General features: G+C 40.3%; 1 protein-coding gene across 23 annotated transcripts; it reads right to left on the bottom strand.

The window, feature by feature from the left end:
* Positions 1-595: 595 nt before the first annotated feature.
* LOC127296591 (F-box/FBD/LRR-repeat protein At4g26340) lies at positions 596-12,312 on the bottom strand. 23 transcript variants are annotated; one of them, XM_051326751.2, is made up of 11 exons: positions 12,026-12,312; positions 9,377-9,446; positions 9,184-9,275; positions 6,740-7,657; positions 6,434-6,583; positions 4,545-6,281; positions 3,452-3,538; positions 3,216-3,272; positions 2,490-2,549; positions 1,679-1,738; positions 596-1,002 (listed from the first exon to the last, which is right to left on the bottom strand). In XM_051326751.2, exons 2-6 carry the CDS (start codon positions 9,393-9,395, stop codon positions 6,003-6,005), a joined length of 1,458 nt encoding a protein of 485 aa, XP_051182711.1. In that variant the 5' UTR covers positions 9,396-9,446; positions 12,026-12,312; the 3' UTR covers positions 596-1,002; positions 1,679-1,738; positions 2,490-2,549; positions 3,216-3,272; positions 3,452-3,538; positions 4,545-6,002. The 23 variants fall into 23 exon arrangements, with proteins under 23 accessions (XP_051182711.1, XP_071675509.1, XP_071675503.1 ...); XM_071819408.1 differs by lacking the exon at positions 2,490-2,549 and adding an exon at positions 3,370-3,393 and having other exon boundaries at positions 3,484-3,538; XM_071819402.1 differs by having other exon boundaries at positions 3,216-3,538.
* Between the last annotated feature and the right edge of the window lie 1,649 nt (positions 12,313-13,961).

The raw sequence follows: 13,961 nt of genomic DNA, 5'->3' as shown, positions 1-13,961 counted from the left end.
GAGAGTTAGATATTCTATATGCAATTTTGGTACAGTAGATGTCTTAATGCTGAACTCACATTTATGCAAAGTTCGTTTAGTGTAATCTGCTTTTTTGTTTGCTGCTTGTTGCACGTACCTGAATCTGTGATGGGATACTGATGTGCATGCATGCTGGTTGGCATTGCGTGAATTAATGTTATCTTTAAAGTATGTTTGTTTTCTGTTTTTGTTTACTTTTGTCACCATTTTTCAACTGTTATCTTTAAAGTATGTAAGCACAAGGCAACACAAAGTCTAATCCACAACAGGGTCCAAACATGAATCTACAAATCAACAAATCAAAACTTCAGCAAAAAGTATAATCCTGCAAGTAGTATACTCCTTACAGGAACACATAAATACGAGGTAACTTGACAGAATGCTGGCTATGACAACTAATTGGGAACGAGAGGAGTAATACTGCCTACTGCCTGTTACAAAGGCCTACTGCCTGTTACAAAATACTAGGAAGCATTGGCGCGGCGCCACACCATGCCCGTCAAGTGATTTTTATTGACAGAGGGACCCCATATAATGTTATAGCTTAAAGATTTTGTTTACATGGCAAAACAAATTTTGCAGAAATAGAAAAATCAGTTTTTAAAGAAAGAAATATATAAATCAGTTACAAATTAAGTCTTGGTTGTTCCAAATCAAAGTGTCAGAGCAGACTCGCTACCGATCGTTAGTTCTTCCCCACAGTTGCATTATATTAGCTGAATCTATCTTATATATGACGTACACGTGTAGCTCATCATACCCCATGACTCCTCTTATGATTACTTATGATCCTGAGTTCATGAACCCCTGCACAAATTGCATTGTAGCTTGCTTTCGATCTCACATGCCAGATTGTCCTAAGGACAACACATCGGAGGTGCTCATGCGTTAGTAATACAAACATGGAGATTATTTCGCTGGTCCATCTCGGGACATGGGACAGCAACACAACACATGTGCTATATGTTGAAGGTTGAAAACCTGAAACACACAGACATCACACGGGAAAACATGTAAATAAAGGGCGGTGACCTCATCCTTAGCAGCAAAGCAGACACAGCCTCTATTAACCTCACATGCTCCATCAGAGAACTCATAAAATATTAGACAATCCTCATTATAATTTATGATAGTGCACCACCTCTAAACAAATACATAAATGTCGCAAACTACAGTGCACAATATTGCAGAGCATCTAAGAGAACAATGGTGGGTAACCTGAACGATGTTTGGTTCAGGAGATTGTCCATGATTTGTCCATAACGAAAATCAAGTTTTTCTAAACAACAAATAACTTAGGAGCATATTCATAACAGATTGCGAGCAAATGCTCATTGGTTAGTAAATTGAAAACAAAACCATGCTAATTTTTATTGAATTGTCAAAAACTCAAGATTCTATATGTCGGTCAAACAGAAAAATACTTGTCCATTATTAAAAGAAACTAAAAGAAAAATAACATTTAAACCTTAAATTTAGATAGGCTGTGCATCTTAATTTAATTTTGTTTCATTCAAAAGGATAATTATACATATAAACGTGTAGGTTTTCTTTTTTGAACGGCAATCAGTATATACAGAAACAATTCAGAATCTATTTCTGTCATTCATTATCATTGCAAAGAAGATTCAAGGAAAGGAACTACTTAACTACTAACCTGAATGGTAGAACCAATATCTCAACATGTGGTCAATCGGTCGACATTATCATTTGAATACTGAGGCCATGTACAAACAGTTAGAAACGTCAGAATGTGTGATATATAGTCAATGTGAGGATCTACGTCACCTATCTAAAAGGCTTTTATTAGCAACAATGAAATCAGTGAAAATAGAATAGAATATTTCTTTAAGACAACCTAAGGAGTGATACTTCAAATATAAAGTATTACACAATTTTTCATAAAGAATATATGAACAATACATATCAAGAAGATAAGCATGTACAAAAAAAATAACTTGCAAATGTACAGCTATCCGAGTGATGTTGAGGCACCATGGATGTGAATCCAATTACACAGTATCCCTTTAAAATAATGTAATATTGTCCACTATGAAAAATAAATATACAGCATGCCAAATATTAGAGCAGATCACCAACAATGTTTGTCGTTAAATTAGTAGATAAAGGTAGATTTTTGTTACTGAAACGGTTAGGCATAATGCATCAATATTGGAATTGCTCGATACGGAACACCATACATATTTCCAATTATATTGATAAGTGGGTAGTAGAAAATAATCACTAAGCAGTATGAAGAATAAATTACAAAATAAATTGTGACAACTGATAATTAACGGAGACATGAGATATAAATTTATGACAAATATACTTTACACAGTATAGTCATACAGTTCAGCTAAACAAACAGAACACACAAATATTACGCAATGCATAGGTGTTCCAGTGGTTTGTGTAAGTATTCTGGAAGGCAGCTTCCGCGCTTTCTATAAACAGTGCTTCACTACCTTCCAAGTATCACTGGCTTTCTAGCCTTAGTCACGGCGACTGATGCAAGACCGCCACAACTGTAGAAATGTGCAGAAGGAACAAATGAGATAGATTAATATGAATTTATTCATTATAAAACTTTAACTTGCTAGAAAATTATATGCAATGAAAAGTAATATAACTGCTGAAAAGCTTCAGTTGAAGCGTTACTTGGACCAGCACAAGTAACAACGAAAACCTAAGAAGCTGATGGTAGAAATTTCCTGATTCTGAATGGTGAAACCTCATCCCAATATTGTATGTTTAATCAGGACATCAGTAAGTCTGAAACTCCTATGGTCTGAATGTACTTCTACAAAATTAACAACCGAGTTTCCAGTGGGGAGCATTCAATCAGAGTTTTTCTTCAAGCTTTTATGTGAAAATTCTGAGAGCACATGACAGATAAAATTCCAAAAAAATACAGCCTATGTTTAATCTCTTCGCTGTTTGCCTCAATAAGACACGTGCATACTAAAAGTAGATTGCATAGCTTGAATTTCTGGCAATAATCAATGCAACTTCAATCAGGAAACTCTTAAAGTTTATATCTCTGGGACTCCTGTTCAGTAACATTATTAGGTTAGGTAGTTCTGAACTTATAGGTTACAGTTTTGTTCTCACATCTACCATAGTTGGACTACATTATATTCCTTCAGAAAGTACAGGCACTCCCCGAGTTGAAGATGATATGACCAACTTACCAAGCTGTGGCCTTTTTCCAAACATATAATTAATCACCTCGACTTCCATTGCCAACTCTGTTATTAAATATGCAGGTAAGAAACCCATGATATTTAGATTTAACATGGCAGAGCCTTGTTCTAATCATGCAACAGTAGCCTGCTGAAAACTCACTTTTGAGCTTGTTGTGTTTACATTCTACACAGATTTAAAAAAGATCACTGTCATGGAGTGCGAGATGCAAGAAAGAAAGTACCAAAACAACATTTTTATCCGTCCTAGGTAGACCTGATGGAAGCAAGCTCCTCATCACCCATCCGTGGGTGCTGAACACCACAAGGCGCTGCATCTCAATGTTATTCAAAAGGACGTTATCAGTGGAAAAACAAGGAATACACTGATATCAGCTGCAGTTTGTTAACAATCAATTTTCTACAGATAATACAGTGACTTAAGACGGTATATAACAAACTGCAGGATACATGAAAGCTAGGTGCTAGCTTGATTTGATTAACAGCAAATTGTATAGGTAATACACATACATCAAGATAAACCTTTCCATCAAAAAACACGGAAAGTTGTGTATATGCTGGAAGCAAACATTACACCAGTGCAAGTATCTAAACTGAAAGTTGAGAGCACTTTGACATTCCATAGGTTGGCCCCATACACAATAAGACCTATCCATAACACAAAAAAATTTAGTCGCGGTTTAAACATGTCGTATTAAATGAGACCAACAAGATGTGAATGTGCAAGCCAGGAAAACTACTACTCCAGAAATGACTAATGTGTAATGCTAGATATTTTTGTTTAACATTCCTGATTCTTATCCATTCCCAGATTATAATCATTATTTTCCAATTTATTTATTATACTGGCGTCTTGATTCTTGGGAATTGCATGGTGGTACTGTTTGAAGATTTTTCATTCAAAATCGACAAAAACTGAATTACCACGCAACGGTACTATGTAAATAGGCCTTTATATTAACTATAAAGGTATTGTGAAAATGCAGGAAAGAAAGCGATATGCAGGCGATTCGTAGATAACCTTCACGTAATATCTAAACTCATACATCTCTTTAGAAAAGTACCTGAACTTATATATTAACCTTTATGCTATACATCAATTATTACTTTACTTGGAACATTATAATATATAACAATCACACGTCCATATAGGACTCCCAAGAAGTTAACATTGTAATGATAGTATTAAGGACCTTTGACACGACTCGAAGGTGATTTCATTTGTTTTTTATTTCATTATACCAGTTTTCATAAGTCTCAACAATTTGATCATAAAAATCAACCATACAATACATAGATGTACTATTTGCACGTTACCTCAAACATATCTAGATGTTGGAAGTTTGGATTTTGCAACTGCGTATAGGAAAGTAGCATGTTGCAAGCGATGTTGTTGCCCTGGAAGGGATTAGTTCAGCAGATGGCCAATTCCTTCATCGCTGAAGTGAAGCTGCTGCTTCTTGCAGGGTCCATGTATATTGGGCCTGGCAACATGGGAGCAGCCATGGTAGTCTTCCCAACGGCTCAGAAACATAGTAGCAAGAAGACAGGAGAACATAACCCCAACTGGCTTGCCTCCCCTCTCTACAGGTTACAACAGATAATCGATGAACACATGTGACATGTATAAAATCGTTTCTTTCCTTGATTATATTAAACAATAGTGGTCAGACTAAACCGATTAGGTGGTTCTGCGATGAAAATGACAGGTGGAGAATAGGTTCTGAACCACCCGCTTCCAGGTTCCAGCCTCCTAGTGACAGCGGCAGACTGATCTACTTCAAGAATCACCTCAGTTACTCAGTACACCATCTCCTCTCCTGCATCAACAATCATGAGGTTGGTTACAATTCAACGCAGCGTGGTTTGGACATTAAATTGTCAGAGTTATTAGGTCGAAAAAAAAGGATTGGTGAGAGGCTAGATTGAATTGTATCACTTCCCTAAGTCGATTGCAGTGTGCCAGTGTCAAGAAATATCTGCACTTCATAAGGGGACAACAAAAGGACAGCGATGCAAAAGGATGAAAAGTATCGGTCGATGATGATGGACCAGGTGGAGTGACCGCGCGTGGGACTTACGTGGCACGCGTGCTCTCTAGTGGTGTAAGCAGGAGGGCGGAAGCGCATCTACGCCAGACATCAACAACTAAACCGGAGAGAAACAAAGGGCGGAGATCTTACCAGTGCCGACGCTGGCCTTCCTGCGCTCCTTCTTGGCGCTGAAGAGGCTTGCCGGGAGGGGCTTGTCGGCGTCGATCCAGGCCTCGTCTGCTGGCCTTATCGTTGAGACCCAGACTATACAGCGATGAAACCATTGAAGGGGATGGCGGGAAGAAGTAGCTCACCGCCTCACCGGCACGTTGGGGCATGGTGAAGGGCAGGATGCCAGGGCCACATCTTGAGGAAGGATCCAACTCACCTTGTTGTGGGGGTGAATTGGCGGAGAGGAGGAGGACGTGGGGAAAAGAGATGAGGGCAGCCAAGATGGAGACTCAAGAGGACACGATTTTTCTGGATGCAACCGAAAGTGGTGTAAAGTGGGGTCGATGACACAAATACTTATGTGCAATCGAGGGTGACCGGCAACCTAAAGCAAGAATAGAGTGCAGGTAAACCAGGGGCAACCGGTAACCGGGAAATGTGGAGGTGAAAAAAAATACCTAACAGAAACTAATCTATCTGGCCCCTCAAAAAAGGGGCACGCGTTGCCTAATGACTGGAGCGCTGGAGAGGAAATTAAGGCATCTACAGTACCCAAACTACTATGGAATCGCTAAACTGAATGAAAATTATATAGTGTATAATTCAGCACATTGCGCAGGTCCTCTCTGCGAAGAAGCTCTTCTGTGACCATCCAGTGGCATTCATGTGTTGTTTGTACGCTCATGAGCTGGAGTGATTCAGCATTCTTCAGAATATATGTGGCCAGCGCGATCAAGTCCTTGTTGGCTACAAACCCTTGGAATGAAGCAGTCTTGAGGTGATCATGTGGCCATCTAGGAAAGGATGGTATCAAATCTTCGTCATACAGAGGCAACAAAAGTTGATCGATCTGAAATAATGACAACAGCAAAAGTTATCTCTAACTCTCCTAGGGGAAAGAATGGTATAGGCACAAGACAATAAGCATATATACGGAGGAACTACGGATGTGGTTAACAAGACAAATCATAGCAGGGCAATATGCAACACCATAAAACTTACATTTAGCTCAAAATGTTCGAGAAATGGTGCAGCTTGTAGCAAATGAATAAGACGGAGGATATCAAATTTCCAATGGAAATCGAGGTACATGCTCAAGGTCAGATGCCTCAGGTGCATGAATCTGCTCGCACAATTTGGTACCTCCAATGTCTGCTCAAAATCAAAATGAGCATGTGGTTAGTCAAAAAATGAACTGCAATATGAAATCATTGGTTGCAACAAGGCATGCAGCTTGCCAAATTAAAATGCAATACCACCCTACAACGGCAGAAAAGAAAAAAAAAACATTACATCGCTTGGACAAACCTGTATGTCCTCCCAGATATTCAAGGAGACCTTCTGTACACAGGGCAAGGTACTGGGAAGGCCGGTGAACATGTATTGCAGTGTGTCTTTATAACCATTGCCTACTTGGGTCCTTGGTGGGATATACATGTCAGCTGTGACCTCGCTGATTTGAGAATCTTTTCTAATGACTATTTCTCCGACATTGTAACTGTGCGAAATTGTCCTCAGGTTCATGGCCTCAATCTGTAATTTCTCCACCAGGGTACCATCGCCAAGACACAAATGCTCTAGCCTGCTTAGTTCATGGCCAATCCGCAAGGACATGAAAGGTCCGCATGTGTTAAGTGCTAATCGCTCAAGAGCAGGGCATTTGCAAAGCAATGATTCGAGATCAACCTCCGTAACATCCACAAGTTGCAGCTCAAGCATTGTAAGGTTCACAAACCCTCTGAAATCACCCATCGGCTTCAAAGAGAGATTACTTAGTTGAAGATTGCGGAGACGCTTTATTGTGCCGATGTCATCTAGGAGCTGCAAAGGCAAGGCATATTTCTCTGGGACAATCTTGCATTCCAGTGACGGCCCACTCAAATTGATGACAAGCCGTTTCATTCTCATGGAGGCAGCAAGGGTAACCCAGTTATCAATATGATGTGCATCCCTGTCACTGAGTCCGAACTCCAACAGAAACTCATCCACTCCAAAACCCTGGTGTTGTCGCATGACAACATGAACATTCTCGATAAATTTCATCTTGTATTTGTTTTGTTCCTCCTCGCTAACATAGTTAACCTTCCCAGTGATGCCAAGCATTGTTTCGGAGTTTAGTGTTAACCTGGGGTAGCTTGCCCATCCTTGTCTCCATTTACTCGACAGTACACTAGTTCTTGCGGCATCCTTCATTGGCAAAAATGAGACCACCATCGCCACTAATTCCTGAAATTTGGTTATTTTATAACAACAAATCAGTTGATATTATGATAGAAAAATTTAAAGCAATAAGACTAAGCATTCCAAAATTAAGAGTTTAAAGCAAAAAAAAAAAAATAGACCACTGCAAGAAAATTATTTTCTCCTTCCCATGTCCATGCTAGTAGATTCAGATTCGCATCAAACTGACATAGACTCTTTGCTTGGCTCACGCTTCAGGATATTTGCTGGACTACTAAGAGACTGTTGATCACCACCTTCTGTGCTGTCTTGAGATGGGCCACAAGCTCCTCTTTTGTTCTAAAGCAGAGGAGGAAAAGATCACTTTTAAAGAGAAAAGATCAAGATGGTAGACTAGGGTCGATGTTGTCCAAAATCTTCACATCCCTCTGCTACCAGATGTTTCCAAGTGACAACAATGAAGGTGACCATAAGGAAAGGTTAACTGAAACTCGATCCAGCCTGAAGAAACAGATTAACCACCACTGGATTAGTGAAAAGGACCATAGCAAACTCGATCCAGCCTGAAGAAACAGATTAACCACCGTTGGATACTGAGAAGAACCATACCAATGGTAGCCCGACAAACTGGGCTGAAATTGCAACTCCAGAATAGAAGATCGGAAGTGTTAAGCTCATCAGAGTTGCATAGTATGCAGTTCGTCGAATTAATCTGCATGTTATGCCTTTGGAGTATGCCTTTTGGGTTAAGCCTATCATCCAAAAGGAGCCAACCAAATGCATTAAGCTGGGCTGTGTATTTAGATTTAAAAATCAGAGATGAGTGGGTTGGACTTTTAACGTGGTGAGGGAAATTTTGTAGATTTTGGTGGCAGAGAAATAGGGGCCCCGTCAGTAGTCCAGAAATCAATGCCTGCATTGTTTGGATGCTGCTGACGAAGCAGCTGTCTGAGCTCATGGAACTCATAATAGAACCTGAGACAGGAAGGTGGTAGAGGTCCAAGGGCTGGTGAATTTGATTCCCACATTCGTCCATCTGTTGTCGCCCCAGAAGAGCAATCAGACAGAAAGCTAATTGTCTGAATCTGCCGCACGGCTTGAAGACGCCGCACCACCAGAAGGAACCCAAAAGGTGGAGGCACCGTGAAAGTATAGTAACTCCAGACAAGATGAACCCACGGGTTGTCATGTTTGTTGAAGGATTTGTGCAGATATTTGAGAAGATCATCGTTCTGAACCGACAAGACAAACCATCAACCATCTAGCGCCACCATCTACTGGTAGAATATTACCTCGTATGGCAGGTTCCGTATCAGATCTTAGTGCTATAATTCTGACGCTCTTTCAGAGCAGCATGCGAACAGAGCACAGGAAATGCTATAACTCTAATAATCTTCACCAGTGCATAACAACAGCAATTTAATTTAGTCTAATCAGTTGTTGCAGGCATATTCTTCATTCCCCTTACTAAATAAGTTATAGTAATCGGGGATATACCTTGTTCTCTTTCAGAGCAGCATGTGTGCAGAGCATTTGAAATGTTATAATTCTACAATAAACTGTGTGTGCACCTGAGGTAGGTGGTCAATCTGGACCTTGGCCTTCTGCTTCCTCTTGAAAACACTCGGGCAGCGGCGCCGCCGCCTACTGCAAATCTTCCGACCTGTAGATGCAAAGGGTACCCAAAATCAGGTGGTCAGATAGCAACAGAGCAAAGGAAATGAGATCGTGCCTTGAATTGATTTGAAGTTCTTCAGTACTTACGGAAGAAGAATGACGACATATCTGCAATGATTTATCTGACGGATGGGGGTGGATGCAAATAAACTGATACCTATAGATACAAATACTCATTAACCCAGTGTAAAAAAATTACTTTGCAGAACAAAAAAACATCAATCACTGAAGTGTATATTGCTACCAGAGAGCAGATCACATGTAATGGAAGGAACTCGGCCGTTTTCATTAGCTGCAAACGGTTATCAAACTACATATCCACCGGTTATTTTGGTTGAAACACTAACATGACATCACAGGAATTAATACTCTTTCCACCAAGAGAACTCAACCTCACTCACAATCATGTGCAGGGATTTGTCACCAACACTGCCAATAGATATGCCTAGTTACCTATGCAGCATTATATCGCAATCTTATCCTTTTATTGTTTTAAATTTTCAATCACTTAAAAATTATTCCAACTCAACCAAGTACAATGACCCTACAAAGTTCAACATCAACATAACCACGCAAGGAAAAATACCAACAGGAAAAATGATCCTACAAAAGAATAGCAACATTCTGCCATTTACTCCTATGTGTACGGAGCATCACAAAGTTAATACCAGAGTCCACGGCCACCTGTGATAAGTTTTCTTCTATCCAACTATTTTGCATGCTAAGCACTAACCTATAGCTTAACTTTTTGATCTATAAAAGCTATAAATACTCCTCCATGTACATATACAAAGCCACTAATCTTGTCGAGATGTTCTGAAACATAGAGGCTGGGAGGGTAGTGGTAATTTATTATTCTGTAGTGAGAATGGAAGTATAGATCATCTCTTTATACAGTGTCCTATGGCTCAATATGCGTGGAGTGTTGTTCAATGTGCCTTCGATATTAAGACAAATTTTACTTCAGTTTCAGACATAACTGATTGGGTGTTTAAATTCCCAACTAGTATGAGCAAATTAGTATCAGTAGTGGTTACAGCAGTTATTTGGGCTTAGAAACGCAGCTTGTTTCGATAATGTGTTTCCTTATGATCCCACTAGTGTAATTGCTTAAACTGCTCACTTGATTGAACTGATGGACTAATCTTCAGATACGAGGTTGACAAGGCTTGCAACACAGAGGGGCAGGAATGCTACCGCTAGTTGCAGCTGAAATCTTCAGTAGAAAGAAAGGAAGAAAGGATGGGCACCCATGGTTTTGAGACTTGCAGGTTGAGAAGAAAACGTATAAAGAAGGAAAAGACAGTAGAGGTAGAAGCAACAGAAAGGGAATAATGAAAAGAGTAATAAGGAGCTGATGTTTTTCTGTTTGGTGTCTTGATGTTTTAGGTTTTGGTTTCGGTGTTTTGTTTCAAGATATGGAGTTTGTATTGCTAGCTCGCTATCTGGGTAGTTGGTAATCTGTGGAGTTGTATGGTTGGCGATGTTGGACTCCTGGAACAATGGAGACCTGGGCACACCTTGTTTATCTGGTTTCATTTTTAATGAAATCGGGGGCTTTGCCCCTCAATTCAAAAAAAAAAGACCCAATTAAGTTTGACCAGTTTATCAGCATCTACAATACCGGGTATTGTAGATGTTGATATCATTTTCATAAACTTGTTCAAACTTAAACAGGTTTGACTTAGGACAACTGAACAAGGTTAAGTGTCCTTGTACATTTAGATAGAGGGAGTAACAACTAATTTCACTAGTCCTTAATCCTTATTAACCATATAAATAACTACTTCTGTTTTGGAGATGAATCTAATAACTACTCTACATGAGCATCTGCATAATAAGGAAGTCATACCCCCTGACCCTCATAACCATACGAAGTACTATAAGCAACCATCGATATCTGGAAACCGTTGAACAACCATGGACAAATTCCTGCCAATTAAACTCCTTAGTAACCAACCGAACTCACAACCTTCTCACAAGTTCACCGCAATTTTAATAGCCTACTGACATAAAAAAGACGACTTTTTTAATAGGCTATGAGACAGAACATTGTGAAGGAAGTCTATCTCTGGGAATTCATATTCAATTTGCAAACAGAGGACCAGATCTAGGCATTCATAATCAATTACCCTCACGTCGAAATTCGGCCTCACCTTCTCTTTAGATGTAGTACCAGAGGGTGAACTTGTGAAGGAAGTCGGCGAGGTGAACCTCCGGGCGGCCGCGGCTTAGTGGCAGCAAATGGGAGGGGGGCGGCGTCGCTTGCTGCCACAAGGAGCGTCGCCGCTACCTCTCACTATTCGGCGCCGTACTCTTGCGCTTGCTGCTACGGGCGCCGTTGCCCTCTTATTAGGCGGTAGTACCAGTGCTAATCGATGTCAGGTAGTATTGCTTGATTTGGCAAGACAGAAGGCAGAGAGGGCGTCGGACGGGGAGACAACTTCGTACACGACTATGCCACACCTGACACGCCAGAATACCGCCGAGGATGGTTCGGTTTTGGCAGCAGCAGAGTAATATGCGGATCCGGGCGGTAATGAAATTTAAGCGAGATGCAGCACAGCAAGGGAATGAGAGACCGGAGGAGTTGCGATGGAATTGTTGTGGCGGCGGCGAAGCCGTGTTCGGGGCCTCAGCTGCGGCTTTGGATTATGCGGTGAAGAATCAGATGGGTGTAAACAGATAACGAGAGTTGTGAGAACCTTTGTTTTGCGGGTAATTTGTGAGACAAACCTTGAATTTTGCAGCTCCTCTTCCCTGCTTCTTCTTCCCTTCCGTGCACGGTGCCGCTACTGCCGCCGCTCCTCTTCCATGCCACTGCTGCTCCTCTGCTTCAGTTCCTGCAGCCGCCGCCTGCTGCTCGCCTCCCTCGGCCGCCTGCTAGCCTCTTCCGCTTCCGCCGCCGGTCAGCCTCCCTCCGCTGCCTTCTTCGGATTTTGGTGCGGCGCCAGCTCAGATCGAGAAACGCGAGGGGACTGAGCTTCAGTGACGTATTGGTCGTAAGTCACCGTGAGACTTAGGCTACTCATAGTGAAGAGTAACATAAGGTGATAGTCATGCATAAGTTACTAGTCTATGTTACTATCTTCATAGTGGAAAGTAACTTAGAGGTAGTATCATGCAAAGTCTCATTTATTAATTTGTAGACTCATTTTGTCTTGGGGTGTGTGATGTTACGGTAACATAGCTAGTTACCACCTCCCTCTCTTTCTTCATTTATTGTTATGCCATGTCACCAAAATACATTGGAGTGTGTGATATTACTAGCTAAGTTACTCCCACTATGAGCAGTCTTAGGGCGCGTTTGGTTCACGTTCCTGGGCAGCTAGGTCCCGAAACAAGTCACTGTGAGACTTAGGGTGCGTTTGGTTCACGTTTCTGCGCAGCCAGGTCCTGAAACAATGCACGTTTTTAGCTTAGTAGAGTTTGATCCGTTGGAAATGGTGCAAAAAACGTAGTTTTCACTTCATTTGCTCAGGACGCACATAAATTAGACTTTATTGCTGAGTTAGTAAGAATGTGTGAGCATCAAGATCTCCCTATGATGGTAGGTGTTGATTTAACATTATTAGAAAAAAAAAGAATAAGGATAATTTCAATGTAAGACGGCCTTTTATTTTCAACACAATAATCCAAACACTCAACTTAAGGGAAATTGCCCTTTCGGGGAGACAATATACATGGGCTAGTCGACGAGATAATCCCACGTATGAAAAGTTGGGTAGAATTTGGCTACGGTGGATTGGAACAAAAAAATACATTAGTCTCTGTGAGAGCCTTACCAAGGACAGGTTCTGGTTCTGATCATACACATCTCCTTATTGATTCAAACATTAAGTCACATAATGGAAACCATCCAAGATTCTCTTTTGAATTATTTAGGTTCAGATAAGAGGGTTTCTATGAGATGGTAGCAAAAGAATAGAATTATGTTAATACAGGTCGAAATCCTATTGAGCGATGGCAAAATAAGATTCGACATCTAAGAAGATTTTTTAAAGGATGGGCTAAAAGTATGAGCGGCAACTATAAAAAAGAAAAAGAGAGATTAATAGCTATTATTGATGAACTAGATCTAAAAGCGGAGAATATACCTCTAAATCAGGCTAAAAGGCTATCTCTAAAAGAAGCTAATGAGAAAATATCTAAGTTGAGGAGGGATGAAGAGACCAAATGGGCTCAACGAGCTAAAGTAACAAATATTCAAGAAGGGAGGAGTAATACTAGATACTTTCATTTGGTTGCTAATGGAAAAAATGAAGAAGAAAATTCACCAACTTGAGCAAGAGGAAGGATCAAGGAACAATTACTGGTGATGAAAATTTAAAGGTGTATATTTTGGAATTTTATAAAAAAATTATTTGGTGATCCTATTCAATCTAATGTTCATCTAAATGAAAATAAAAATCAAGACATTCCGCAGTTATCAATTGAGGAAAATACTCTTCTTACTTCTCCTTTCACTAAGAAGGAGGTGCATGAAGCTATTTCTCAAATGAAGCATAACAAGACCCCTGGTGCCGATGGGTTTCCAGCCGAATTTTATCAAAAAAATTGGGAAGTAATTAAGAAGGATCTAATGGCGCTTTTTAGTGAGTTACATAATGGGAATTTGTCCCTATATAAACTAAACTATGGCATCATTACTTTACTACCCAAAAAAGATAAT

The sequence above is a fragment of the Lolium perenne genome, chromosome 4, assembly GCF_019359855.2.
Source record: "Lolium perenne isolate Kyuss_39 chromosome 4, Kyuss_2.0, whole genome shotgun sequence".
Lineage (NCBI taxonomy): Eukaryota > Viridiplantae > Streptophyta > Magnoliopsida > Poales > Poaceae > Lolium > Lolium perenne.
Note: the sequence above shows the minus strand (reverse complement) of the source record. Positions and strands in the feature narration are given on the sequence as shown.

Bases quoted from the DNA above. Each gene is read 5' to 3' on its own strand.
- LOC127296591 (XM_071819401.1), bottom strand. The intron at 7,658-9,183 runs GTGCACACACAG...ACCAAATTTCAG, and splicing joins AGATTGACCACCTACCTCAG to GAATTAGTGGCGATGGTGGT. The intron at 6,282-6,433 runs GTAAGTTTTATG...TCATTATTTCAG, and splicing joins TCGAACATTTTGAGCTAAAT to ATCGATCAACTTTTGTTGCC.